Source organism: Colias eurytheme, chromosome 10, assembly GCF_061535395.1.
Source record: "Colias eurytheme isolate Ceu_HAF_F1 chromosome 10, ilColEury1 Martin Lab GWU primary, whole genome shotgun sequence".
Lineage (NCBI taxonomy): Eukaryota > Metazoa > Arthropoda > Insecta > Lepidoptera > Pieridae > Colias > Colias eurytheme.
Window position 1 is genome coordinate 7,273,220 of NC_142989.1, and position 20,348 is coordinate 7,293,567.

Here is a 20,348-nt window from a genome sequence, read left to right on the forward strand (position 1 = left end):
TTTATTTTCTCGAGGTATTTTCTTATTCCCAGTCTTCAGCTGCTTACATAACTAAATTTACTAAATTTCATCGTAGGTAATCGTTTCAGTAGTATTTGCGTGAAAGAGTAACCATACATCCATATTAGTAGGATGTTATGGTTATGACCTAATTGTTCAACAGAACGTAGATCCTAAATGCGTAACCGTGACCTATATTCTAAATATTGTCCTTATCAACTAAATATTAACTTTATTTTAGAGAGGATGCAAATAAATAAATATATCTAAATATTTCAGGACATTTTTCACACACGGCACGATCTGTAATAATATAATATTATACGACTTAATAATGAACAGTAGGTAGGTAATAATATTAATATTATAAAAATATATTCAACTAAACTCATATAAACCAGCAGATATTTTAATTTGAGTAATTAAATAAAAATGCATTGTATTAACAATATTATTTATTGCACTTTTAAAAATTAAACAATAGTTTTACATAATACCAATTGGGAATTTTAAATAATAACTAGGTACATTTAGTGGAGATACCTCTTCATTTTGTGTCAATAATATCTACCTACCTAATACTAACAAAATACATTTTATAAGAATCACCTTATCATTAAATAAATAATAAATTTTAAATAAATACCTATCATAAAATAAGATTTATTGCTATGGTCATTATGCTTAAAAGGGAACATAGTAAATTGAAGATAATGATTAAAATGCTCCTTTAACATATCGTTAAATATTAAATATTTAATTATTATTTTATTAACTTAATGTTTGTTTACGTTTAAAAATAAATCTCAAGTATCTACAACCTATCAAATTAGTTTTGAATTCATATACAATCTAAATAAAATAATAACATTTCCATAATTTTCTTTATTGCAATAAGCAAATACTACTAAATGAATAATAAAATTTTTGAATATAGATTAAAACTTTACAACATCAAAGCCCACAATACACCAAATAGTAGTGTCACAGAGGACGCAGAAACAACACCAGCATGGCTTCTCAAAGTGGACAGTATACTGGCTTCATGGTCCTTCGCCCAAGATGTAGTTTCCCGCGCTGTGGCTAAGGATTTCCTGGCTAGGGACACGGCGGTATCACCACATTCTGAACAAGATGATAGCCAGGCTTCGAACTGAAAGATGTTAATTATTTTAAAAGCATTGTTTAATGAAAAATAAAAAAAAAACATAATACATACATGAATTAATATTAATATATTTATTAATATTACATCGCAACAATCACTACCGCTTCGACACATCGGTTGTTAACATTTAAAAAAACAATATGTTTCAAGTCAATAAATACTTAAAAAATAATAATACTAAGTAGTAAAGGCACAGATTAGAAACTGGTAAAGGTAACAAAATAAAAATCTAAAAAAAAATGTTCTTTTTAAGATTTTGCAAAGCACCTAATATCTAATTTCATTGTTACTTTACATTACTATCCACTAAGACTATCCATTTATTAAAGTTTGATGTCAGAACATCAGCTACTCAGTCTTACGCTATTTCCATAGTAACAAGTTTGCATTACGTAAAATCAGGAAAATTATTGCAAATATGATCATATTAAACTCAAATTAACTCTAATTCGTATCGACCTTGTTAATTTTCATTACATTTGTGTTTTCAACCATTAGGAAATTGATTGTTTTGTCATTGAAAACCACCATCTCATAGTGTCAACTGTCATCTCTACTTCAATAGTAGCTTCGTGCTATTAATGGCAGGAGTCCAAATGAGTATATATTATTAAATGAGGTACATCTCGTAATCTGAATATTATGAATGAAAATCAACGTAATATCACAGATAATTTACTAGTAGTAGGCACCTAATATAATATAATAAGCATAATTTTGTTAAATTATATTAACTAACGTAATATTTAAATATTATAATTGTTAGTATATTTAATAGTATCTGCTAGAACCTGTTATACTCTTTATTTATAACTCGTATTGCAATGTATCTAAATATTGTTGACATTATAATACAGAATGAAAAAGGTAAAAAATTGCTAGTTATTTATAAGAAGATAATTATGTAAGTGCCTATAGGTAGAGTTATGTGAATTACTCTTGGTTTTAAAATTTTGAACGAATGCTTGCAACAAAACAATAACATTCTAAAAATACAAATTATCACCATAGTAAAACGACTTTGAAAAGTCTAAAATTAAATTCGCAAGTCGGGCGCTCTGCCAAGTGAATCATGGACGATTCTCTAAGATTGTAATGATGCATTTGTAGGTCATTATTATTTACAAAACTGTCCTTGCTTTGGTTAGATTTAATAGGCGGGGAATACTGAAATACACCTTTTGACGTAATAGAATTTTTTTTTTTTGTTTACGTGTGTTCAAAATATTCTATTCGTGTAAATGTTTTGCTGATAATACTTTTTTTCTTTGGCAAGCATTTTTTATTGTGAATAACTTAAAAAGTATTATTTTTGTTTGTATTGAACGAGAATGTCTTCAATCGTAATATTAAGTTTATATTGAGATTTTTGTATGTGTATTACATAACCATAAACACGACCAAAACTTAACAACGCAGTCCCCAAAGAATTTAAATATGTTCTTCATTTTGCAAATGGTACTCCGTAGGCACCTGAGTGGCCCCTTCCATCATAATAAAAACTGATGACTCTTCCCTTAATTGGCCTTTCAGCTAATTGCTCTATCTGACCCAAATGACCGTTTGTCAAACATCGCTCAGTGGACACACATTGGACTAATGCAAACTGATTCAATGCTTATTTTCACTAATGAACCTTTATGTACCTAGTGTTAAAATGAAGAAAGGTTGGGCAATTAATTTAATATAAAAACGTATATTCTATTGATTACACAGAACAACAGATATATCCATAATTTGTAGATATAATTTTTTCGAAATGCTGTTTTTAACTGTACAAAATTATATTTATCAAAAAATTTACCGTCATAGGTATTATTTTGTCTTCATTTACCTTTAAATTCAATAATTAGAAATGATAAAATTTTAAATGATGATAGATGATTAATAATTAACTTACTTTATCTAATTCTTCTTCAGTATGCATAGCAGATGCTATTTGTGGAAGAACGCTGTCTAAAGATGTGTAACTGTGAAAAAACAAACAAAGTTAAATTTTCTATTATTTACCGTTTCAATGTATTAAAATGAAAAGAAAAAAAAAATCAAAATCCGTTGACTAGTTTTAAAGATCTAGGCATACATACATAGGGACAAACAGCGGGAAGCGCCTTTGATATATGCTATGTATGGGGAATACTTTAAATTAACAGTTATAAACTTACATTGTTTTCCATAAAGTTACATTCTTATCCAATTCGTCCAGAACAATAGAAACATGGCTGTAGTTAGAGAGAACACCGGTAAGAGGGACGGTTAGGTCTTGAGCGCGAATGGGACTGTCTTCCACAAGCATGGATACAAGGAAGCTGAAAATACCATAAAAAGCAAATATATAAACATTAATTACGAACCTTGTTGTCTATAGGATATAGTGATATACTGAAAATATACTCAAATTAATAATATAAACAACTAAATTGAGATGATGAGAGATAAAGATATGCATACCTATCAAATTCACCACAAATAGTTCAATCTCTTGAGATAAGAGATATAAATATATCTAGATGATATAGGTATTGATATATTATCTCAAAGATGTTACAGCCATCATGGCAATTTGACCCTTATGTTATATATTAATAAATCTTAATCTCAATTAAACCTCAATTAGACTAACCGTCTCAGCTTCTCTTCATCCGTAGTACAGCCCAGTACTTCACCAATAGTACGAGCTTCATTGGCCACATTAGTTTTAGCCATTCTATTCCACATGAAGTCATAATCATCACCATCCCCAAATTGCAAGCCAGTACAGTATGCAACGGGACGCAAGCTTGGTGAAATTCTGCAATACAATCATTGATAATGAGAAATATAGAATGAATCAATCATTCAAGAACTTACTAACTGAGAATTTTTCGACATACGTGAATACCTACTATTGTAAGTCATAAGTGACCCGTTAGCTACGAACAAACTAACTAAAATAATGCGTTAGTAGCCTCTGAGAATAAAATACTATGTTGTAAAAATTATTATCTCATTATTTGTGCTACTAAAATATAGGAAACACTTATAAAATAAACTAATGTGTGACCAAATTAAATACAATTTCAAGTCTATTGGTACGGTAATAAAGAGTTCATCTGTGGCATATTTTATATAAATAACTATTTTTTATAGATTGAATATGAACTTACTCTTTCCCATTATCTTTGAACTCTTTGTATACCGCCAAAGTATTCTCAATGCAACCTTTATGTCCAATCTTACAAGCGAATTCCAGGACTTGCATTCTATTCCTTAAAGTCTCAAAGTCATCTGCTTCTTTCACTTCGTATCCAACTTTACTTATAGCAATATCCATCAGTTTTAAGGAGTATGCCTTAAAAATAATAGTATCTAATGTTAAAATCTTTTAAAACAATTTTAATCACATAGCGTTCGCCATACTTGAACAAAATATATAATATCCAATTTAAATAAATGTTTTCTTAAGTTTTATAATATCGCCATAATCTGTATTACAATTAATTACTTATCTTGTATGTTTACAATGTTTTCTTGTAAAAATACTGAACGATTTGAAATAAAAACTTTTAATCAGGTATACCTACATCAATTTGACTCAAAGCTTTACTGCCCAAATATTTATTTCTCAGCGCCTTCAAATTTCGTATAACAGCGTACCAAACAGTAAAATCTGTTTCTTCTTCCAGAAATTCTAAAACTTCATGAATCAATTGAAATTCCACCACATCGGCATACAGAAATGCAAATAGATCGTTGACTATCTGCAAGAAATAGATAAAATAATTTATCTTAATCATAGTATTAATGTATGAACAAGTATATCAATGTATCTACGTGATGCAACTTTAAAATAATACGTAATATTGGGTATCAAGTAACTGTGTCTTATTGTTAAAGAAAACTTTATAAGCCTTAGTTAATAGTATTAGTACTTGCGGTTTTTTTTATTATTTATGTTCAAATTTTTAAGCTATTACATATCGCGGGCCTTGAGCGCGGGGACCGAATCCAGAAATTCCGTAACGAAAAAACCTCACGCTCCCCACTCCGACGGACACGGAGGTGTGGCTTGAAGGCATGCTATGCAATAGCTTTACCGTGGCAGTCCCCGAGTGCTACACGTCTTTTTTTTCTATATATTGTGCATAATATTACAGGAAAAGTTAAAAATGCAAGAGGTATTTCCATTAATTTAGATTCAGAAATTTAAATTATATCAATATCTCATGATTATTTTCGTATTTTTGTTAATGTTTGTATTGTGATTGAATTATATTAACGTAGCATTTATCTCTAGTCGGTAGTCTGTAACTTACCTTAGCCCTGTTTAAGTGGTGTATTTCTTCTCTTTTATTGCTTTTGAGATGGTTCATTATCAACTTCCACGTTTTGTCATCATAATTTACTCTATATAAACCTACAAATTAATCAAAGGATGAGGTTTATAAAATATTATCATGATACTATTGTACATAATATTATCGTTATAAGTTTGAAGAATTAAAAATATGAATGGTGTAACTCATCATTAATTTCTCGTAAATATCATCCCTAAGCTTATTAATAAATACAACTAAGTAATAATGGAGTAGAATATTTTTAACAGCCTGTTGTTTTAGAAATACAAGTATCCTTAAAATACTAGTACACAGATATTATATATTATATTATGTTCAAAGTTCAAAATGAAAACTAAAAAAAAGCCTTTTGAAGTATGCTTATGCATATGTATAACAATTGAATAGTAACTATGTAAATGTTTTTTTTTTATTATAATATTAAAATTAGTTTTCATACGTAAGCAGTATAATAAAAACATGGAAGCAGGCAGTTATATGAAGCGTGTAAATAATCTTATTGACATACCTGCTTCATAATTTCAACGCCTGGTAATTAAATTTAAGTAGTATTTAATCAGATAAAATTGCAGTAAACACGTACTTAACAATTTATCGTTATAATAACGTATATTTATTATTTTATTGTATTTGAATAAATACCTGTCTCTTGTACATTAAAAATAATCCAATTTTCTTCCGTTTGATTTACTTTTATTTCATCTTCTTCAGCATCCATAACAAAAACAGGCCTGGTGTTTTCAAAATCAGGTGAACTGCCTGTTGTGTATGTTATGGGAATTTTATACACTTCATCTGAACTCTCTGATGATTTAGTATAAAATCGTTCCTGTTAATAAATAACATTTTAATATTTTCAATCACTATCTGCCGAAATATGATCGTTTAGCGATAGCGTAGTGTAAATAGTTATTTGCAACCTTTTGTTTCAATTTAATTCGCTTGGAACCTGTTTAACAATACATAACTGTGTAATTTATATTCTTATTTCTTTTACAGATGCTGGAGTTGCACTACTAACACATATATATAAGGCATGGGAAAACTCAAAAAATGCTTTGGGGATATTTTGTGACCTCTCCAAGGCATTTGACTGCGTTGAACATTGTACATTATTGCGTAAACTTAATCACTATGGGATTAAAGGACAAGCTCAGAACCTCATAGCCTCATACCTGCATGATAGGATACAAACTGTAGTTGTTAATGGAGAACGTTCTAGCGGTGCGTCAATTAACATTGGTGTTCCACAAGGATCTATTTTAGGACCCTTCTTGTTCTTGGTATATATCAATGATCTACCTTATTATTTACAGGATAGGTGTGAAATAGTTCTGTTTGCAGATGATACCTCATTAATATTCAATGTGGATAGGCATGACCCAAATGTTGACGAAGTGAACAGTACTCTTTTACACATATCCGACTGGTTTACTGCTAATAATTTATTATTAAATGCCAAAAAAACAACTTGTGTTGAATTTTTACTACCTAACGTTAAAAAGTTGAGCAGAAATATTACCTTGAACGGGGAGGTATTACACCCTACAGAATCGACTGTATTTCTTGGGTTAACATTGGACGAGAAACTACAGTGGGGAGCCCATGTCAACACCGCTGCAGGTAAGCTCAGTTCAGCAGCATATGCAGTCCGAAAGGTAAGGCATCTCACCGATGAAGATACAGCTAGATTGGTTTATTTCAGCTACTTTCATAGTATTATGTCCTATGGAATTCTACTATGGGGCAGGGCAGCAGATATAGAAACTATATTTATCTTACAGAAAAGAGCCATTCGCTCTATATATAATTTACGTGCTCGGGACTCACTAAGAGATCTCTTTAAGAATACTGGTATCCTTACTGTACCATCACAGTATATATTTAATAATATTTTGCATGTACACAAAAATGCCGACGTACACACAAGAGTAGGAGATAGACACTGTTATGGCACAAGGAACAGAAATAGAATTGAAATGCCATTTTTCCGATTAGCTAAAGTTAAAAATTCATTTATGGGTCAAGGTATACGCTTTTACAATAGAATTCCTCATAATATTAAAGAGTTTGGTAGTGCTAAATTTAAAACTTATGTAAAAAATATATTAGTTCAGAGAGCCTATTATAGCATTAAGGAATATATGGAAGATGAAAATCCATGGAGGGTTGTCGCGTAAGAACCACAGGACAGTTCTTTGGCATATTATGATATATTATGTAGTTAGATTTAAGTTACAGATTATGTAATATTGACAATATGATTTTAAAAGAGCAACTATGGAGTTTCTTGCCGGTTCTTCTCCATAGATACTGCTTTCCGAATCGGTGGTAAATGTTAAAAATACTTATGTAATGACGATTCGAAAGTGCTACTAAAAGTAGTCTAATTGAATAAATAAATGTTTGAGTTTGAGTTTGAGTTTGAGTTTATACTGAGCTATTGTATAATACCTGTTTCAGGGAGACTGTTGCAGTTTCATAATCAACTTCAACATGTAAAATTGGATGACCAGCTTGGGATATCCACGAACTCATGACACTTGTCAAGTTGTGACCAGGAAATGCCGCAAGGGAGTTAAAAGTGGACGCACCATCTTCTAACGCAGAATATAACATCTCTGGGTAACTTGGCTTGAATTTGCTGGAAAATTCAATTTATAAAACACTATTTATGTATTATCTATTCATATTATTTCTAATTAAAATAAAATTGAGGCAAAAATTTGATGGGGTCTTGATCCTTAATTCTTGAATTAGATCCTTTAATTATTATGAAACGTACATTAACCGGTTCGGTATCTTTGTGCTTAAAATAATTAAAATAAAACATGATAAAAGTATTACTTTTGATCCAAATATGAATGTAAGCCATATTTGAAAGCATCATCTCCTAAAAAGTGATGCATCATTCGAATTACAGAACCAGCTTTTTGATAGGTAATCGTGCCGAAATGGCCACTGATTTCTGCTGGTGAATTGACATCATTATTTGTTATGGGAACTGCAGTCTTGTCTTCATCAGCGTCATATGCGGAGTAAACTGATCCTATGACAAGCATATTAGCAGCTCCAACATTAGGTTCAATCTATAACCAAAAAGAGTAAAGTCATATATCAATTAATATTTATTTACAACATAAAATGAACAATTGGAATTGGAATATGGACAGAAGGAAAAAAAAACATTAGTGTACAATGCGTAGATAATGTTACTTACTAAAGCTGTGATATAATCTTGGAAGTAATTAGCAAATCCTTCGTTCAACCACGTATTACTCCACCAATGGCAAGTCACCAAGTTACCGAACCACATGTGTGTAGTTTCGTGAGCCACAATTTGTGCTACTCTGTACTTGTAGTGAGGATTGGAGTCCTCAGGTACATAGAGTAATAGAGACTCTCTATAAGAAAAAAGCAAAAACATATATTTATGAAAAGATACAAGCAAATTTTAGGAAATGTCATAATATATTATACACAGGCGCAGAAAATTCGTAAGAAAATTTGCAACATACTGATCGACAATCGACATCGAATTTTCATGAATGCCAACTGGAATGCATATTTTTTGGCTCTAACGTTATGAATAAAAATAAAACAAACCTATATTTAATCAAACCCCAGTTTTCCATAGCGCCTGCACGAAAATCTGGCAAAGCAATGTGGTCCAACTTCAGATTGCTGTCAACTGAATAATAATCAACACCATAATAATCTCCAAGAGCATCTACGACTCTTTGGCCAAAATCAAAAGCATACGCGGTTTGGTTTGTTGCTTCTGGACGGGTGTAAATACCAAATTCTTTAACACCATTTGTGGTGGTTGCTGCTCCATCGAATTCTGATACCAAGAATGCTACCAAATAAGTAGACATTATTGGTGTAGGATAGAATACTTCTCTTACGTAACCATTCGCCCTAGAAGCAAGTAACATGAAAATTTAATTTACACTCGTATTAAAATTTTCAAACAGCTAAAACTTAGAGCGTAAAAGTACTTCATAGATTCGGCAGAAGCTTGGCAATTATAAAATCATATTTTTATGATAGATTACAACATGCTGCATAATTAAATAGTTATATAATTAATCCTTACAACGGAATAGTAGTTTGAAGTTTTGTGTTCGTCAAACTTGGTTTAAAGTTTTCTGGTCTGTCTATAGAAAGCATAAACGACGCTTTAAGATCAGGTTCATCAAAACAAGGAAATACTTTACGCGCGTGTGTTGGTTCCATTTGTGTCGCTCCTAACCACCTGAAATTGTCATTAATCAATTTAATAAATATCGTTTAAAATTATTAATTTCAATATCTTTTATAAAAAAAAATAACTCACTTTTTAACTCCTTTCTCGATGTAATAGTTTCTATAGAATCCGTTCAGGTCTGTTCTTATAGAACCTTTATAATCAATTTTCAATTCATAATCATAGCCAGGAAGAAGGTCAGTTGCCAAGTTAATGAAAGCGAATGTATATTTCTTATCAAATTCCAAAGGCATTTCTTCTTTCAGACTGACAATAACAGATCCGCTTGTAACTCGTACATTGGTAGAATTAAAATTGAGATCTTCTGAATGAATTTTGATCTGATTTGTGTTGGTTTCTGTTCTAAATTGTATGCTAACTTCTCCATCAAAGGTGAATGCTTTGTCGTCACCGGTGTCAAAGTATGGTGTTATAGCAATTGAGTATGCTGATGGTTTGATTGGCGAGTTGAGGCGATAATTTGTATCGCATTTTGATAGGCCTACTATAAGACTACAAATAGCCACTTTTAAAAATTGTCGAGTCGTCATTGTTACCTGCATTTGTTTAAAAAAATTTAAATGATCTGAGAAACAGATAGTCCAAATATGAAAATTCGAAAATTCAAACTATTATGTTCAAATTTTATTTCAAAAATCTTAATTTAAATCTAAGAGTATCACTTACAACTCATAAATTATGTACTTAAGGATTTTTTAATATTATCATTGTTGTATAATTCTCTTATTATATAATTTTCCCATAGCTTATTTATATAACATTAACAAATTTACTCACCTATGTACTATGATCTACAATTGAACACTGAAACTAAACATTTTAGGTATTACATACGATAAGATTCATCTCGAGTGTCTTAGAATCTTATCACTTATATTCTTTGATAATACAACGTTATATTATGTCAAGTATATTCATATCTTGATAATACAGAAGACGGTCTTAATGTAACAGATATAACGTTAAACCTTTACACACTGTTTTCAACAAATAATTATATTATACTTCATCGATTTTAAGCTAGTTGCAATTGAGGTAAGTACGACGTGTTGATAAAATTAAATAACAAATGACTTTTCTGACTCATTTTAATAGTTTTGTTATCACTTGAGAAGTTCTATATTATTGTTGTGTATAAGATAATTTAACTTTTTCTTCTATAATCTATATCTATTTATCAGTTATTTTAAATTACAAAATAAATCAATAAAAGCGTGATTTCACGACACCACAAAACTGTTTCTGATAGTAAAATTTACTCATAAATAATAATAAAGGTGATTCCAGTTGATAAAACCTTTGTTGTTACTTACTGCTTGTAAATTATAAACCCAACCTTGCCTTACTATTATTAATGATAAGACACTTCCATTGTATTTTAAATTAAAATGTGGTACTTTACTGTTTTTAAATACCTAATAAAGTGTTAATTATGGAAGACGTAACGAATTGTTCCGAAGGATTTAAATAAAAGATTGCGTGATTTAATACAAATTTTATTAAAAGAAGATAAATAAATATATAAATTAAAATAAATAAAGTCAGGTTATCTTAACAACAATGCTAAAGCTAGCATTAAAAGCATAGAAACTGGTACGAATGTTGTAGCGGAACCTCTTGCGGCTCGCAGAATCATGGATGCCTTTTCTGTTCCCCACTGCATGTTGGCTCTAGCTGAAGTTATAGCGTTCAAACCGGTAGTGGAACCAGGCACAGTCGCCTGATTTGCACGTAACCATTGCTCCATCTGGGAATTGTTTGGAAGAACATTTAGTGATGAGGTACACGTGACTACAAAACAATAGATAAAAACGCCTAAAAATTTAAGGGTTAATGATAATTATTGTAATAATTAATTCTAAATGAAACTTTTAAATTTTTTTTTTAAATTTCGATGAAACGCTAAAAGAAAGTTAACAAAGTATATATTTTTTTTATTTCAGCCGCGAACACGACGATTGATACAAATTTCACGAGAATTTGTAAAAAAAAATTCATTAAAGTCCTATTCAACCACTGTCCGCTCTTTTTATTTCTTATCACTATAACACATAATATATTAACCATCTTATTATTTACATCCTACACAACAATGAAATACTTCTATACTTCAACTCACGTCATTGAGGCCCTCTTCATCCAAATAAGAAGCAAGATTACTGAGAAGGTTCTCAAACCAAGCTGGCAAAACAACCCTGAAAATATAATCACATAAATGTATCTTATCTAAAATAGTTAATAGATTGTTACTTAATTGTACGGAACCACAACAAAGACCTCATTGATTTTTGAATAATTTTCTGATTTTAATAGTAAATACCGAGTATGAAATTCTTAGGGTCTAGTTTACTCAGTTAATGTTTACCACGTATTTAAATAGAGATAGAGATTTTATATAAATTATGTCAGAAACTTAGATTTTAATGATCGCATTCGAATTAAAAAAATTCTCAGTGATATCTCATTTCAACATACTTACTTTCTTCTGAAGGCTTCAACTCGGGGTTTTAAAAATTCCAAAGCAATTTTGGCATTAGCCCGATTGCCCATGTAGAGCCAAGTCATGGCATTTATACTATCTTGTGCTTTTACTTCATGTTGACTTAGTACCATCTCTAAATATCTAACAAAACAAATACATTTAATTAATAACGTGAATAGTATTAATATTCACTGTATGTGCAAAAGTTATTTTAAAGTTATTTATCTTATATTCTCACTCACTATTATTATCCTACTTCGTGAATTAAAACGCTATTAACCAAAACTTAAGTGACATAGGTCTACAAAACATCGAGTCAGACAGTAATTGAAAACTACTGAACCGATTTTCATAAATTTTCATTGATTAAATTTATTTTTATATAGATTTTATACCTATAACAATTTTAAAGCAGTGAAGTATACTTTAAAACCATTTACATATAAATATAGAATATTAAAACAAAATTGCACGTAAAACTTGGCTAATAATATTGTTACAAAATGGATAGCGCTATAACTTCTTAACATATTCTCCGTTCTTAATGTACAATACTTACTGTTGCACAGCTTGACTATCAGTTGTACATCCAAGGGATCTAAGCATAGCCACCTCAGCAGCTTGATTGTTAGATGCTGCTCTACGTTGGTACAAGAACTGCCAGTCACTGTAGTTCCCATTGAGAAGGCCTTGGCAGAACACGTGCCTTCTCAAATTGGGGTTTACGCTAGAAGGAATAAGATTTTTGACAATTATAGTAGGTATTTTGGATAGCGCAATTTTTTTAAATATTGATAGATCGCTATGTTTTATAGTTTTAATTTAATTTATAGGGTTCCGGATGAAAATACAAAAAAAACAGCTTAAATAAAAAGCAATCAAATGCAGTAAAACGGAATTTTAAATCTGAACGATGCAAAAAAGTCCTATAAAATGTAACGGGTGAACAAAAGAAAGGACTTAAACTCATGATTTTTAAATTCAAGAAGTAAAGTGAAAATAACTTATAATTCCATCCCGAAACTATACCAGCTCATACATACCTACTATTTACTCACAACAAATGAAAGGAACCGTAATCGGAATTGCGTGATTCAAGGCTATTTGTTAAAGATAAATTTAGGTAATGATGTCGATGCGAAAACATTAAAGAAAATTGACCAAACCCTAATGTTTAGATTATTGTTCGCATTATAATGCTATCTACAATTTAACAAATAATTCAAAATAAACTCACAGGCCAGTAAAGAAGTTAATAAATTATTAACTACTCAAGACGTAAGAATTCAAGTGTAAATAATTAAAAGAAGATATTCTTTTAATTATTTACATATATATATGAATATATCATTATATATTCAGTTGATTAAATGCTATTGCTTATCAGTCACGACTCACGGTTTTTGTAAAGTCGTCTGTAAAGTCTACATCTATTTTATTTTAATTAGCAAGTCATTGTATAAATTAACATTTAATCACAGGGAAAATGCTGACGATTCCTGACATTTAACAAATAAATTTTTCCATGATTTTTCCTTCTTGGAATGAGAGAAAATAATTTATAACATTTAAATCAGACGTTTGATAAATATGATCGTTGTATTTTTTAAATGATGAATTTAGGTTGCAGATTATTTTCTTATATTAACACCAATAATTTTTACTATCTAAACATAATATAACTATTACACTATTACTATTACACTGCATTGCATCATTATACACCATCATTTCCCCAGTAAAATTAACTGTTATTTATATTTATTATTTAGAAAATCAAATCTAGGCTAGTCTAATCAAGGCTTAAATAATATCATAGTATACTTTTTATAAATTATTATAAATGTTACCTGATTCCATTGTTCCTCAAAGCATGGAATTTAGCCATGGCATCTTGAATGCAACCTTCGTGACCGATTTCACAAGCGAAATTAAGTAAGAAGAATCTATTTAGAGTTCTGCTGATGGGTTCTCCTTCTCTTACGTCATATTCTATATCATCAAGTACATTTCGCAAAAATCCAAGTAGAATTTCCTGTTAAATACATCAGCATTATTTATTTATTTATTTATTTATTTATTTATGATAAGGTACCTTACAGCTAGTGATACAATTTTTGAGATGAATAAATACTAAGCTACGCCAATTAAAAGGTACACCGATAGGTAGTAAAAATAATATACGTATGTGAACAAATACTAGTATAAGAATTTTACAAATGATAAGAGAAAATATTTTAATTTCATGTAGGTAAAGTAAGCATTGATCAAGCCCAATAAGTATTTATAAAGAAAGGAAATGTTTTAAATATCTATGAATTCATAATAAATTAAAACCAACTTAATTTAATATTAAGTAAAACCAGGTAAGTAGGATTTGATTGTGAGTGTGAGTGTGTGTGTGTGTGTGAAAGTGAGTGTATGAGAATGTGTGAGTGTAATAGCAGTGAGTGTAAAAAGCTAATGTATTATATTATTATGTGAGCTGAGCTTCAGTATTGATTAATTGTAAAATTTGCTTTTTAAAACTAGTACGCGATAAACAGAAGGGATCCACAGAAGAAAATTTTTTATTATAAATGTCCGGGAGCCTATGGAGCGGTGACATTTTTAGATAATTAGTTGATGTAGCCGGCACGTGGAATAGGCGTGTATGGCGAGTACGCTGTGTGGGTACAAGAAACTTTATATTTTCCAACGCTGTGGAATAGTCAAACTTGTTGTTCACGATATCGTATAACAGCATAATGTCTATTATATCTCTCCTATCCTCCAAAGTATTTAACCCATAATGTGAGCAAGCCTGTTCATAATTCAACGAATAATGTTTTGTTTTATAATTCATTTTGTTCACAAATATTTTTTGTATTGCTTCCAATCTTTTAATGTGAAATTTATATTGCGGTCGCCAGATCACACTTGCAAATTCGAGAACACGTACGTAGGCAAAATAAAGAACTTTCAAGCAAGTAATGTCGTTAAATGGATCAGCTTGTCGCAAGATGAAACCAAGATTTTTGTAGGCTTTATGAACAATAAAATCCACGTGTGTACGATATGCAAGTTTGACGTCCAGAATCACACCTAGGTCCCTTACTGAAGTAACAGCAGGTATAGATTCACTATTAATTTTATTATTTTTATTATTTTATTATTAATTAGTAATTATTTTACGTTATTTGCATCATATATTTTAATGTGTATATACACTAATAATATTATAATGAGGTTATTGCTTGCAAGTTAAAATTATTTGTTAAGAATGCGAAATTCATATTTTTACGATGATTTAAACCTTTTTTTAAGAAACAAGATGCAGATAGTTATTTTAATGATGATAAGTTGATAATTCTTTAATAATGTGACAAATACTTACATCAAACTCTCTTAGAGCATCAGGCATGTGTCGGAATCTATTTCTTAACCAAGAGAAACCAGTGATAGCTGGATACCAGGAGTAGTAGCTAGTGTCTTTTTTAAGGAAGTCCAAAACATGGAAGCCGAGATCATAACTCATTCTTTCAGAGCGCATTAATGCAAAGACGTCGTCGACTATCTAAAAAATATTTAACAAAATTTAATTTTGTTAGGAATTGGTTTTTTTTTTGTGTGGTGTCTCTAAATGTTAGCCAGAAGGGCTTCTACATTTTAACGCGGACGCGGGGGTGAACTGAAGGTTCACCCTGGTAGCGACATGCACAAGGGCGTCCCCCCTTGACGGGGACCACGAACCACGGCTTGAGCTGTCGCTTGAGTGGAGGAGGCCAGAAGGGCCCTAATTGGACGGGATTAGGAATTGGTGTGGCTTGGTTAGTTTAAAAGTAAAATAGCATAACTCAACTCTATAACAAAATACATATATGTGAAACTGATAAATCAATAAAATAAAGCAATGATACAGTCATTATTCCAAACATATTATTGTTCATTAATTACCTGAGCTCTATTCAAATGATGAATGCTGGTATGATTGTTTTGAAGCGCATCAGCAATCATTTCCCATGTGTGCGTGTCATAATTCACCCTGTAGATACCTTAAAAATAATTATAGTTGAAATTGAAATATCGTCTACTGTGGACATTGTAAATTAAATACAATACTAAGATTCTTACCTTTTTGTTGTACATTGAAGATTACCCATTCATGTCCTGGATCTTTTTGTATCTGATAGTCTCTGCCCGTCATGATGTGGGATATCTTAAAATTGTCCCAATTTGGGTTATTACCAGTAGTGTACGTCAAAGGTATGGGCCAGAGCTGTTGGGTCTGTGCTGCTGAAGGACTGATGAAGAATCGTTCCTGGAATAAATGTCGAATATAATAGGGGTAAAACAACTTAGGACATTTTAACATACTAAAAATAAATTGAAGTAATGTTCTAAGAACAACATTTAAATTCAATGATTGTCTTCATTCCAAGGGCACATATAATTCGTAATTATTTTATAAGATTGGTTAATAATTTTAAAGATTCATAATAATAATATAGAGATACCTGAGTAATGTTTATCAGTCCAGTCTCCATATTAACATTGACATTAATCACAGGATAACCTCTTTCTTCTACCCAGTACCGGAAAATAGCAGCAATGTCTATATTTAGTCCGTCCTCCGCTACTGCTTTTGCGAAGTTATCGTAAAGGTCCACGGGAAAAGCATGTTCATAAGACCTACGAAACATATAAATATAATTATCTTTTATGATGAAACTTTGATAATTTTATGGTGTGTTTACTAATATTTTTCAATACTTTACTAACCTGTCTACTAAAAAGTAATTGAGTGCTTTCTTAAATGTACTTTCACCCATTAAATATTTCAACATGACCAAAAGAGAAGCACCCTTAGTATAACTGATTCCTGAAAAATGGCCCGTTACTTGTGTTGGTGTATTTACTGTATGTTCCAGAGCCCTGGTGCTTACTGCAGAGTCTGATGATAAAGCACTTTGCAGGGAGAGAATGTTAAATTGGTCACCTACTTCAAGCTCTTTATATACCTGTAAATTATTAAAATTAATGTGTGGGTAACAAAGTATGATATTAAAATTGTATAAGGGTAATAATAAAAGGTAACCTAGTAACTAACAGATATGCTCGAACCATTTTACAATGTTAATTCATGCGAAATCATTCTTAATACGAAAAGTCTTTAATTTCCATAAGTCTAATCATCCCATAAAATCAAAAGCAAGGTGGCAAGAAAATATTGAATTGCGAAAATGTTAAAAAACTTACTTCATGAGTAGCAAAGTATTCGAAGTAACTAGCAAATCCTTCATTAATCCAGACATTATCCCACCATCTACATGTTATCAGATTTCCAAACCACTTATGAGCCAATTCGTGCGACGTGATGGTGGCAATGTAGAATTTGTCAAAAGCATTTGTTTCTCCTGATTCGTATAAGAGACGTAATTCTCTGAAATCAATTGATTATTTATTCTCAGTCTTGTTAAATATACGATTGTTACATGAAAAATAATTATCACTTGTACGCGAATTTTAAGAAGGTGTTTAGACACTGACCATTGGCAAATATCCTTTTATCACATACCTATAGGACACTAATCCCCAATTTTCAGTGGCTCCAGAAGCCCAATCAGGAGATGCCAATTGATCGTTCTTCAGATTATCATCCATTGCGTAGTAATCAATACCCAAGTACTCGGAAAACCATGCAGTTAACGGAGGACCTACTTCCAACGCGTAAGCACCTTGATCAGCTGCATTCGGCCTTGCTATGATGCGATAAGGATGAGTATTATTATTATTGCTTGCGATTACTTGAAACTCTTCACTTATATGAAAAGAGATCAAGTATGCAGACATCCTTGGTGTGGTGTGGAATACTTCTTTGACGCGGTTACCAATACTGGAAGGGAAATAAAATATCCGTCATTTTGTAATTTATAATGGTGATGATTTCTTATTGACTTCTTCAAAGTAATACTATTTATACGTATATAGTTTAATTTGATACATAATGTATATACGTTATAACAGAAAGCTATTCTAGAAGAATGGCTTATTAACTTACATTTGATGAGATTTAAGAGGCATATTAGCGTATGTTTCGGTGAAACTTAAAGGTCGGTTAATAATAATGTCAAATGTTGATTTAAATCCAGGTTCGTCGAAGCACGGGAATGCTTGTCTAGAATTTGTTGGCTGTAAATGAGTAGCCGCATACCAACTGAAAGGAAATTCTACGTTAGTGCTTCATGTAATTCCAATTTAGTTAAAAATACTTATTCGTTAATACTTATTGCTTATGTTCAAATCTGATGGGTATAGATAATGCATAAGACTCTGATGATTGTTTGTCTTTACAATCGCGAAGTGTTACAGAAATTTCAATAGATACCTCAATTGTATTAATTTCTTAAAACACTGTTGTACTTACTGCCTCTTTCCGTCATTTCCAACATAACTTCCTCTAAAGACCCCTCTGGAGAGAGGAGTTTCGTTGATGTTACCGACATAGTCTATACTTATTGTATAAGTTTCATTCAAGGTTAGAGTAGTTCCTTGCACCAAATTTATCTTCAGAAAATGATATTCCCTTAACCTTTCAAATGGAACCATTGGATCCATAAACAATAAAGCTCCTTTACTATCGGTTATAGTAATAGCCCTTATTTCCCTGACATTTTCGTGTATTACTAATGAGGTTATGCCGTTTTTCAATGCCTGGAAAGATCCGTATTTCAATGTGAAATAATTGAGCAATTAATTACTTTTTCAGTATAATATATCGTACACATAATGCCCTTTTTGATAAGGTAAGAGATATGGGCATTTTTATTTACTTAGTTAGAGTTAATTTCTTCAAAGGAATAAGTTCCGATTTCATTATTTATATTGAAGATTTAAATACAAATTAACTAATTTAAAGCAATAACATTATATTAAATTCGTAAAAAAGGTTAAAAACAAAAATAAAGTTAAACTTTTGTCAGCCGATTCAGGACCAATTTTACTCTACTGGTGAATGATTTTCCAAAATCGATTAGGTAGGTCTGAGTTTTGAAGAAATAATTAAATATTTATTCTTAAAAATATCAGTAAATAAATCTCACCTTCACGTTAATAGTAACAAGGCCAGTAAAAGTAAATGCTTCGTTATTACCTTCCACCTCAAAGTATGGCGTGATTTCTACTTCAAAGTGTATAGGATCTAAATCTTCTGGTAACCTGTAAATTTCTTCATCAACGCTATTGAAGAAAGCTGGTTCCTCAACATCAAAAGGGAAATCCGATTTAACTAACGCCAATAGAGCTGGTAAGACTACCAGCTTTAGAATAAGAGACATGATGCTGGAATAAAAAAGAAGTTGATAAATGGTTATGAAACTGTTATGTATATGATTTCGAAATCATGTTACGTCAGATCGAGAGAAGAAATTTAAAAATGTTTCCATAGGAACACCCAAAGAAGAAATATATTATGTGCATGAAAGAAAGGAATTATTTTAGCATAATATTATGGTGAAAACGTTACCTGATATGTAATTATTGCATTCCGTACACTTGTAACCCGGCTTCAAAGAACCTACTTAGTGGTGAATAAAAAACATTAACCTTATCAAAGATATTTTAATTGCCCGTCCTATACTTTATCAAGAATACAAGGGTGATAATGAATTATTATCATTATCATTTTACTTATCAAAATATAATTTAATATGACAAACTTTAACATTTCGTATATTACTTAGTACCTACTTGAAAATTAAGATTATGGATTGATAAATAATTCCAAAACAATACCGAACATTATACCTACATGAAAATATAAGATGTATCTGCTCATTTGTTTTCTATGTTAATTTCTTTTTCTTTATGTTCGTACACTACTATTCTAATGTTTACAAGTTTAGTGTTTTCGTTTTCTAAATTTGCACATTTTTCAAGCTTTCTATTCATTTTCTCAATAAACCATATATACCGAAGTGTATTAATTATTATTCCAAGACATATTATTAACATTTATGATTTTATCTCTAGGCTAGGAATTAAATAATAATATTCAGTCAATTTTTACTTTACATCGTTAAATTGATAAGAATTGAGACGATTACTTAAGAT

General features: G+C 30.7%; 2 protein-coding genes and 1 long non-coding RNA gene across 3 annotated transcripts; 1 reads left to right on the forward strand and 2 right to left on the reverse strand.

The window, feature by feature from the left end:
• Positions 1–437: 437 nt before the first annotated feature.
• LOC149905262 (membrane alanyl aminopeptidase-like) lies at positions 438–10,649 on the reverse strand. The gene is made up of 15 exons (XM_090106671.1): positions 10,553–10,649; positions 9,845–10,311; positions 9,605–9,763; positions 9,112–9,426; positions 8,726–8,909; positions 8,353–8,594; positions 7,960–8,149; positions 6,148–6,334; positions 5,464–5,564; positions 4,732–4,908; positions 4,315–4,499; positions 3,792–3,959; positions 3,334–3,477; positions 3,069–3,138; positions 438–1,153 (listed from the first exon to the last, which is right to left on the reverse strand). The coding sequence occupies exons 2-15, from the start codon at positions 10,303–10,305 to the stop codon at positions 947–949; spliced, it is 2,790 nt and encodes a 929-aa protein (XP_089962797.1). The 5' UTR covers positions 10,306–10,311; positions 10,553–10,649; the 3' UTR covers positions 438–946.
• A 13-nt stretch (positions 10,650–10,662) lies between these two features.
• LOC149905263 (uncharacterized) lies at positions 10,663–11,792 on the forward strand. Its single transcript, XR_016457181.1, has 3 exons — positions 10,663–10,810; positions 11,384–11,556; positions 11,719–11,792. It is a non-coding gene; the product is annotated as an uncharacterized LOC149905263 (long non-coding RNA).
• LOC149905264 (membrane alanyl aminopeptidase-like) lies at positions 11,256–19,860 on the reverse strand. The gene is made up of 16 exons (XM_090106670.1): positions 19,762–19,860; positions 19,340–19,577; positions 18,664–18,950; positions 18,298–18,453; positions 17,815–18,132; positions 17,496–17,679; positions 17,019–17,257; positions 16,754–16,928; positions 16,371–16,557; positions 16,194–16,291; positions 15,634–15,813; positions 14,108–14,292; positions 12,817–12,984; positions 12,255–12,398; positions 11,895–11,970; positions 11,256–11,522 (listed from the first exon to the last, which is right to left on the reverse strand). Exons 2-16 carry the CDS (start codon positions 19,571–19,573, stop codon positions 11,322–11,324), a joined length of 2,832 nt encoding a protein of 943 aa, XP_089962796.1. The 5' UTR covers positions 19,574–19,577; positions 19,762–19,860; the 3' UTR covers positions 11,256–11,321.
• Between the last annotated feature and the right edge of the window lie 488 nt (positions 19,861–20,348).

What these genes read in the sequence shown, in the direction of transcription:
- LOC149905264 (XM_090106670.1), bottom strand. Translation starts at nt 19,573, where the DNA reads ATGTCTCTTATTCTAAAGCTGGTAGTCTTACCAGCTCTATTGGCGTTA. An exon ending in ATGCTCTAAGAGAGTTTGAT is followed by an intron (nt 14,293 to 15,633) that starts GTAAGTATTTGT and finishes TGTATTTAACAG; the next exon opens with GAAATTCTACTTGGATTTTT. An exon ending in TTGAGGAACAATGGAATCAG is followed by an intron (nt 12,985 to 14,107) that starts GTAACATTTATA and finishes TATTCCTTCTAG; the next exon opens with CGTAAACCCCAATTTGAGAA.
- LOC149905262 (XM_090106671.1), bottom strand. Translation starts at nt 10,305, where the DNA reads ATGACGACTCGACAATTTTTAAAAGTGGCTATTTGTAGTCTTATAGTA. An exon ending in CAACAGTCTCCCTGAAACAG is followed by an intron (nt 6,335 to 7,959) that starts GTATTATACAAT and finishes ATTTATTAACAG; the next exon opens with GAACGATTTTATACTAAATC. An exon ending in AAGCTTTGAGTCAAATTGAT is followed by an intron (nt 4,500 to 4,731) that starts GTAGGTATACCT and finishes ATTATTTTTAAG; the next exon opens with GCATACTCCTTAAAACTGAT.